Source organism: Adiantum capillus-veneris, chromosome 17 (genome assembly GCF_014529385.1).
Source record: "Adiantum capillus-veneris isolate H3 chromosome 17, ASM1452938v2, whole genome shotgun sequence".
In the NCBI taxonomy this organism is placed as follows: domain Eukaryota; kingdom Viridiplantae; phylum Streptophyta; class Polypodiopsida; order Polypodiales; family Pteridaceae; genus Adiantum; species Adiantum capillus-veneris.
In genome coordinates this window covers 124,815,758-124,824,897 of record NC_140947.1, presented here as the reverse complement: position 1 = coordinate 124,824,897, position 9,140 = coordinate 124,815,758, and the positions used below count along the sequence as shown (strand labels likewise).

The 9,140-nt window shown below is 44.5% G+C and overlaps 1 protein-coding gene across 1 annotated transcript; it reads right to left on the bottom strand.

The window, feature by feature from the left end:
• Window positions 1–649: 649 nt before the first annotated feature.
• On the bottom strand, window positions 650–3,927 carry LOC147438015 (uncharacterized). The gene is made up of 5 exons (XM_086487394.1): window positions 2,682–3,927; window positions 2,152–2,342; window positions 1,693–1,837; window positions 1,519–1,580; window positions 650–1,427 (listed from the first exon to the last, which is right to left on the bottom strand). The coding sequence occupies exons 1-5, from the start codon at window positions 3,638–3,640 to the stop codon at window positions 1,396–1,398; spliced, it is 1,389 nt and encodes a 462-aa protein (XP_086343520.1). The 5' UTR covers window positions 3,641–3,927; the 3' UTR covers window positions 650–1,395.
• Between the last annotated feature and the right edge of the window lie 5,213 nt (window positions 3,928–9,140).

Here is a 9,140-nt window from a genome sequence, read left to right as displayed (position 1 = left end):
CAGCCATCATCTATAGGTCCTGCTATGCCCTTTCTTTTAAAAGACCCATCCAGAGACCAAGCACTGATTGTCTCTATCCATGGCATGACACCCCTAGCGCACAACTTGCACATTTCAACATGATCTATGGCGTGCAACTCCCTTTTCCAATAACCAATGAAAGTTGCACGACATGATCATGTGAGCATATATCAGCCACATCGTGCGGCACACAACAATGGTATCAGAGCACACAGATGGAATGCAAATCCAGCCGTACTCATTGAGCTAAAACTCATAACAGGACAGCCATGTTCCTTCTTCATATCCACCCATTCTGCCTTAGGTGCATAAACAAAAATCCTCCCATCTTTGAAATGCACTAAGTACATGGGAAGACTTCACTTGTAATTTGCCGAACTTCTGATTTCATGCCAGCACCTTCCAAACGAGGAGTTACCTCTCAGAAGGGGGAAAAAGGGAGATTACACAGCACAAGAAAAAAGGGACTTCACCCAGTGAACTTAATCTAGATATGACAAATGGAAACGAGAACAACAGAAAGCTTAAGACTGATATCAAAAAGAATCACAAAAGGCAGGTTATAGGCAATAAATCATCAAAAGTTGCTCACATTAGCAATTTGATGATGAGTCATTGAGACACACAGTAGTGGAAAAGGTTAAAAGCGTTTATAGCAAAAAGTTGTGAGCTCTCAGATACTGAAAGATCTCAAATGAGCTTTATTACAGTGCCAAACATTGAAACAGAATCTCCAGTCAAAAGCATAGACAAGTGTGGGTAAAAGCATTTACAGTATTGGTTTGTGAGATGGCCACAGCAGGGCGCGGCTACTTCCAAGTGCTGTGAAAATAGAGCCCAGATCTGAGCTCTTGTATGTATGTGACCGTGCATGTGCCCTCCTACTGAGTGTGGAGGCTCTGTGGAAGCCCACTTTGTACATTACAACTCTTTGCCCAGATGTGGCAAGCTAGACAGCTTTGCTCAACCCAAGCTTTGCCATCAAGCGTTTTCCGAGCAGTGATATGCTCCATATTCCTTTGGGAAGTGGTCTCCACCATACCTTCGAAAACCCAATCCACTGCTGCACGAAGTCCTCCATCACCCAGTAGAAATTACGTGCTCATTCCCGCCCCACAAAGCGCATTGAACTGTGAGCTAATGTGACAAAGTGTATCAAGTGACACTAACGGTGCAATTATCTTGGCGTGCTTGTGAGAAAACCCAGAGCCATCTATATAGAGGACATATAGAAGCCCTACATAATAGAACGTGGTCTTTTAAACCTTGATGAGGACATGCTAGTTGCCTTTTACGCTGCGGCTTAATTGGAGTGCAACCTGCCCCCCATTAACAAATGAAGAATTCAAGGGCAGCTAATGACGAGACGAGCCTTTACTTGATGTTGTCTGGCCTCCTAGTAGGAGCTGCAAGCATACATTTCAAAGTATTAATTTTCTTTCAGATCAAACCAATATTCAGCTCTTGAAACAATTTTGTACTGTGCAAAATGCATACCAAGTCCAGTTGCTTCAGATCCACGAGTAATGCGAAGTCTCCTTACCATAGTAACAAACATACTGCATGCCAAGAACATCCTCATGAGCACAAAAAGCTACATACATGAAAATTTTGCATGACAGTTTAAAGAAGGCCTTCCTTGTTCAAGTCCTAGACAGGGTACAAACATACCTCCATGGGACATCTCCGACCAGCATCCAATCACCATCCTGATCCTCATACGTAAGAACATAATCGGATCCATTCAGCAATCTGAATTGTTTACAATCATTCGTGTGGCTCTCTCTCCCTCCAACTGACTGAGATGTCCCTTGCCCTGCAGGAGTATTGCCTTTGGCTGAGTACCTTTTTGCCACTGATTTTGCGTTTACATTCATGTGCACGCGACAAACACATAGATTCACATGACAATCTTAAAGGAAAACAGTTGCAGATTCAAAGACTTAAATCATTGAGAACTGTGGTTCATATAACAACTTCACCTAGCATTTGGGCTCTTCTGTGCAACAAGCCAAAGCTATATCAGACAAATACCTTTCTTTTTTATGTCACATTTAACAACTCGCGAGTACACTGCCAAGCAAAGCAGAAGATCAACATGGACGACAAGCATGTCATAGTAGGTCTTACCCCCATTACTGGAAGGCTGGAACATCTCTTCCAAGGCCGACAGAAGACCTTCATATGAGCTGTGTGCATTTAGGTCGACCTTGCGACCGACCGTCATACCATCCATATTCACCTTGACATAAAGTTCGATGGGCTTGGCAAGATTGTGCTTCCTGTAAGAACGAATTGGGGGCCATCCCACTGCCTGACCTCTGCCAAAATAAAAGCAAACACAAAAATTAGACAGCCAATTGAATAAACGAAGATCACATTATGTATGTAAAGACTAGTATGAGGAGTACAGGCATGTTAGTGCTATAGACGTTCAACATCCAACTCTTCTGCGATGAAAATCCAGCAGCAGGCCATCAGCCATACCAAGAACTCTTATTACAGAAATTCCCAAACTATTCAGGCTCAAGCAAACAAAAAAAAAAAAACATTTACTTAACAGGATCAGCTATACGTCCAAGCAGTTTTATATTGAGCAATTCCTTGCACACTCATGATGGTGCTGTAATGGCTCAAGCTCACGAAAGAAAAACACTCACTTGGGAGGAGGCGGTTCGTTGGTTGCAGGCTCCTTGCTGCTTTCTGGAGCATTGAAAGTGGAGGGAGCATGATCTGCAGCAGACTTTTCAACCGCCAGCTTATTCATTGGAAAAGCATGGGCTGATGCTTTTTCAAGCGCAACTGGCCGATGTGCAGGCACGTTGGGCTTCAAAGGCACCCAATTTGGCATGTAGGCACCTTGCTGATGCTTCGGCAAAACCTTCACCTCTCCCTCTATGTTTTTGCCTACAACTGCTGTTCCTGTGCTAGCTCCGGTAGCTACGTTGAACCTTGTGGTATCATTCATAGCCTCTGTGTAGCCTCTCTTCGTGCCATTCTTTCCATGAAGGGTGCTCGACATGCCAGCTCTCAAAGGCCCGTCTCCAAAATCTTGCACATACATGGGAACCTTGTTAGAGTTTTCGTACTCTCGAGCACCAGCCTGGTTTGGTGAATTTAGAGTTTCTGCAGTCATTGGTCTAAGCAATCCCGTATTCTGCCATGGCTTCTGAAAGGTTGTAAGCCCTTCTGCGAAAGAGTAACTTGAAGTTTCCAAGGGTGGCTTTGAATTACCTTCCTTCTGTGCCTTGAGGGCACCGTCTTTCTGCAGCTTGAGAAGAAAAGCAGAATCATCTCCTTTTTTTGCAGAGACATGCCCCAACCCAAGTCCTAGACCTAGGTTGAGATCTGTTTCGCTTAGACTAAACCCATCTACTTTCTTTACCTCAGTACGTGAGGGTTTCACGGACGACACCTCTGTGAGGCCTATGTAGTCATGCTCTTTCAAAATACATGTGCTCTCCTTCTCCTCCACACCTCCGCCATGGCTAGCTAAAGCCATTCCAGAAGATGCATTGGGCTCTGCAAGGGCAATGGAGCCTTTCCAGACAGTCCCGTCGCTAGGAAAATTCAAATTTCTCTGACTTCCGAGGCTTAATAATCCGTTTCCATGCTCCATTCTGTGCGACGCAACAGGATTTGAGAGGAAAATAGCTGAAACTTTGAAGGTTGTCTTCGAATGAATGTTCGAGCAGGAATACACGATGAGAGCTTCAGACAAGAGGGATAATGAAAGGGGTGGATGAGCTGTGCGCAAATGGAAGGAGTGCAGGACGAACGTACGAGAGGAGTGTAGGATCGATGTGCGACGGCTATGGCGGACAAAGAAAGGAGAAGAGAAGAGCGCGGGTGCTTCCGTGAGTTTTTTTGTTAGAAATGGCTGACCGGGCGGGGGGGGGGGGGGGGGGGGGGGGGGGGGGGCGAAGGAGCTTCGAGGTTTCTGTGGCGATGGACGACAAATGTTGGTGATGAAGCCTGCAGGTGAGGCAAAATGAGTAGACGGGAAGATGGGTGCGGGCAATGATGGAAAGGGCAAAAGCAAATGACCGGTTACTGTGAGTCTTGTGGCTACGGACCGGTTAAAAGCAGGGACCGGTGGGTCCCGAAACGGCCGAGCTTGGGGGGACAAGAGGACATAATGTCGCCTTTCACGTGCTATAAAACCGTATGCAAATACGTATACGTAGTTAAAGTAACCGTACCTAGTGGCTTAAGCTTTATGTATTGTTAAGGGCCGTTTCGCACGCCAGGCAGTGCTCGAAAAAAACTTTTTTCCAAAAACTTGGCAAACCTACATATGTGAAATAGCAGAGGTGAATTGACAAAATTGGAAGGTCTTTACACCAAATTACACTAAATTTTACAAAATTTTGTAGGTTTTCTCACCTTCCAATATAAAATTTAGAGGTAAATTTCAAAATTTGTAGGTGTGATTACACTAAACCTAGGTTGTTTTTTTCGAGCACTGACGCCAGCGTAACGGGGATAAAAGTGAGGTAGGCTAATTTGGAGGGATGCGTCTGACAAACGCAAAAAATCTGACACGACCCTTGTCTTGTGTGCTAGGCAAAGCGGGGCGCCGGGGGTAACACCAACTCTGCCGAAATCGGCAGAGTTGAGGGAGCTGGGCTTCGTTGCTGACGTGCACTAGGCGGGGTAGCACTCCCGCGTGCGGATGCGCCCTTATTCAGTGCATTTGGACCTTCCGTTGTTTCACACCTCCCATTGTGGCAGACCGGACTGTTCTTGGGTGCTTTGTGGACCACCCCCACCCCCCCCCCCCAAAAAAAAAAACCCTTTAATGGTTTTGATTCTTTTCCTTGCCCAAATTCCAATGCACAAAAATTTTAACATTTCCCTAGATCAATCTCACCATGCCAAAATCTCAAAGCCATAATGTCTGTGCCTCCTTTTTGTCCATCAGCACGAAGAGTGAGGACTCTTTCCATGTTCTAACTTCTCCTCCTCTCTCATTCACACGCGGATGTTGGGAGAGAGGATCGACAACTGGGAGCACGATGACCGTCCAATGCACTTGTGTAACTCTGGGGCACATTTATCTTTTAAGAAAAGTAGTAAATTGAATTAAAATGATAAAAACAAGAAAAAAATACTAGTCCCAACAGTAGAGGTTGGGAAGCCAAGAGGGAGAAGAGTGGGCACATGGGGGGATTACAAAGTATTGGAGGCCATTAAAAGCCTCTCAAATGAGTACAAGGAGAAGAGAGTAGTGGCCCATTGTTGCTATTTGTCCTCTCTCAAAACCAAGAACAAAGAAGTTGATGGGGCTTCAACCATGCAACTAAGGGCTTTCTTGTTAAGCCTTTGAATATCATGTTGAAGAGAAAAAACGGATTTTCTTTTGTGCCTTGAAATAGTGTTGAGTTCCTTGAAAGCCCTACATTCCAAAGATAGGAGGTCCTCCACAAGTTCCAAAGGGCTATATCTATGTTTTTACAGGTGCCTACTTTCATAAAATCTAATATCTAGCTTTACCCAAATGATTTTCTCGTATTAAGCTAATCATTTAATATGGGAAGGTAAACGGGAAAACAAGAGCTAAAACATGGATATGTGATGTTAGACCTAACTCAGCACGGGACCAAAATGAGAGATGGTTACATCTTGACAAGGGCTCAGAACAATGTGTAAATAATGGAGCTTAAAAGACCTTAGGGTTATCTTCAGTATACCTTCAAAGGTTAGTGTTAAAAGTCTTTAGACCTTAGGGTAAGCTAGGCATGTGCTTGAGGTGCTTGTCGTGCTTGATGACGAAGGTGCTTGAGGTGCTTGATGACCAAGGTGCTTGAGGTGCTTGTCTTGCTTGATGACTAAGGTGCTTGAGATGCTTGTCATGCGTGAAGGCCAAGGTGCTTGTGGTGTGCAAGTCAACCATGATCCCTACAAAGGAGGGGGCATGTCATAATAATCAATATCTAATTCTCATAAATGATTTTCTCATATTAAACTGATCATTTAATGTGGGGAAGTGCCAGGGGAGAAAAAGCTAGAATATTGGTTAAGCTAGCAGACCGGCCACACTAGGGATCCAAAGGAGAGAAAATAGGGATCCAAAGGGGGGGGCATATGCAAAAGATCCATCTGCAACAATGGGCTAAAAAGACCCTAAGGTTCAGCCCATTTAGACTTCCAAAATGCTAAGGTTCCAAAATTCAAAGGTTGTGTCCAAAGGTCAACCCTAGGGGAAATTGGATGCTTTATGTGTGACCAAAAAGTCTTTTCAAACCCCTACATAGGAGGGGGCGAGCCTTTGGAGTAGGGGATGAGAGAGAAAGTCACACACACACACACACACACACACACACAAGCTCCCTTTACACAAAGGGAACTAGGGACACATGTCAGCTCCCTAGCCCAGATGCCCACAAGGTGTGCCCAATTGCTATTGGATGGCCTTGGAGGTGGACCAATGAGAATTAGGCTAGAGTAAATCTAGTTTAACTAATTTAAAAACACTTAATAAAAGAACCAATGAAAATTAAGTCTCCTAGATGACTATTGGACAGTCTCCCAAGGGGTCCAATGAGCATTCAGCAGCCCAATGGCTTGCCTGATTCCTATTGGCCACGAGGCAAAGGGGTCCAATGAGAGTTTAATTGAATTATTAATTAACCTAAAGCTCTCACAAAAGGGGAAAGGGGGACACATGTCAGAAGGCTATCACTTATGCTGCTTAATAGTCATTGGCTTGACTTGGGGAGGGCCAATGAGGGTTGAGCAAGAGCAAATAGCAAGACGGCTCGCCCAAGAGAGAGAGAGAGGGGGCTGATTTTTGCAAGGCATTATCACACACACACACTCACACACAATCTATGTGTGAAGCAAAGAAGATTGTCTCTTCCCAAGCTTTAATGGAGAGCTCATCACCTACTCCAAGCTTGTGAGATAGAAGCCTACATCGACACACTCTTGGCATGTGGATGCAAATCCAACCAAGAGCCAAGCTTTAATGCATGCTCATCTCCTCTACCATGCTAATTACTAAGCTAAGCTATGCTAATATGAGTGATTATGTGAGGAGATGTACATATTTCTTGTAAGATACTCCTTCTTCCTCTCAATCTACTCTCATACCCTGCTAGCTCTCACCATCTTCGAAGGTGTGTGAGGTCTTGGGTCTGAGAACGGGGATAATTAAAGTTGTGTTTGCTAAGTGTTTTGCTTAGTGCATGAAGCTTTCATCTTCATTGCACTAGCTAGTCTTGAAGGAACACAAAGAATTGTATTGTACAATGTCTCTCTTGATGGGAGAAACCATAATACAAAGCCTTTTGGAGGGGGGACCGGCTCCATGCAAATCCGGTCCTCAACTGTTGTCAATTGCTTAATTTCTCTCTCTTTTGAAAGTATTGTTCATCCTATCTAACTAGGTGTTATGCTTTTTGTTGCTCTCTCCACCCAAGCACTCTTGTAATTCTCATTAGGAATCTATTCTAATGAAATGCCCACTATGTTCATGTTAATTTCCGCTACTCATAAGTTTTTAGACCATTAAATGTTACATTGGTATCAGAGCACAAGGTTTCTCTTTTCTTGCTCAAGAAGGGAGGTCCTCAAGCTAGCTATAAATGGTTGGTATTATTAATTGCCTGTGAGTAAGTAGAATAGAGATTTTTCAGCCTTGCAGTGTGCCTGCCTTTGTGCAGTTAACGGGGCATCACCGTCAAGAGCTATGGTCTTAATAGTGGAGTCCTACGGGGCTTGCCTACGGCTTAATCACTATTGAGCTATTAAAAGCTTGACAGGAGCCGGTGCTGTTTTGGTTTTGAACGACCCTCTCTTCTATTCCTTGCAATTAATGGTATTCGAGCCGTGGGTACAGTAGCTTGAGTGCTTTTTCTAAAGCGGTAAAGAGGAGTAGCAACTAGGACTTGAAGTGCCAAAGTACACCTAAAAAGTTTACACCTAAAAGTTGTTAGAATGGCTGACAATAGTAAAGAGAGTGAAATTAATGTTGATAACTTTGATTTTGCTCATGAGCAAGCTACTAATGATGCTTCAATGCTTGTTAACTATCTTGTTTCTAGGCTTCAACAAGCCATGGGCAATCCATCTCTCCAAAGTGAAGTGCAACGGCAGCTCCGTGCTCACGGGATTCTCCAAGCTCATCACCATGACGAGAGAACACCTAGGAAGCCTCCTTGTGAGACTACCAAAAGAGGTCTCTCTCCGATTCGGGAAGAAGAAGAGAATCCGTACGAAGGGCTCAAGAATTTACTTCTTGATGATGCATCTCCTTCCCAAAGGAGAACTCAAGAGCCTCCACCGAAGGAACGAGAAAGAAGTGAGTCTCCCGCCACCTCGGCGGAGATGGCTCCACGAAGACGGCGGGCTAAACGCTCTCCATCACCACCAAAGCGGAGAAGACCATCACACTCTTCTGCACGCCATAATTCAAAGAGGGATGATAAAAAGCAAGAGAAGAAAAAGGCGAGAAAGAGGACACCCTCTTCTCCATCTTCTTCATCCTCTTCCTCTTATGAAAGTGATGGTAAAGACGACGAAGATCAAGACAAGAAAAAGGCGAGAAAGAGGTCACCCTCTTCTCCACCTTCTTCAAATTCTTCACCTTCTAAAGAAAGTGATGGTGCAACCTTTGAACCATAAAAAAGAAGAGGCCATAGGAAATCCTATGCCGCATGGAAGAGGTCATCCAAGCTGAAGAAGTTCAAAGAGGGAGGGAAGAGCATCTCTTTCCTTACCTATGATGGCACCTTTGGTGCTACGGACAAAGTCTTGGCCTTTATCCAGCAATTCGATGCGGCGTTTGGAGATGAGGGCTTCACGGAGTCCTCTAAGCTACGCCATGTAGCTATGCACTTTCAAAAGTCCGCCAGGCAATGGTGGTCTAGCCTACGAGCCAATGGTGAAGCTCCACGAACATGGAAAGCTTTAAGAGCTTCCATTATGAAGCAGTTTTTGGCCACCCACGCCAAAGATAAAGTACTCACTGAATGGCGAAGCTTAAAGCTCTCTCCTTATGAATCCATCCACAAATATGTAGACAAGTTTTGGGACCTACAACTCAAAGCCACTGTTATCAAAAAGTTGGATTTTGGAGAGCAAAAGCAACAATTTTGTGCGGTCTTAACCGAAGA

Coding starts and splice junctions, on each gene's coding strand:
- LOC147438015 (XM_086487394.1), bottom strand. CDS start 3,640: ATGGAGCATGGAAACGGATTATTAAGCCTCGGAAGTCAGAGAAATTTG. Junction 1,838..2,151: donor CCAGCCTTCCAGTAATGGGG/GTAAGACCTACT, acceptor ATACTCCTGCAG/GGCAAGGGACATCTCAGTCA. Junction 1,581..1,692: donor GTCGGAGATGTCCCATGGAG/GTATGTTTGTAC, acceptor CTTGGCATGCAG/TATGTTTGTTACTATGGTAA.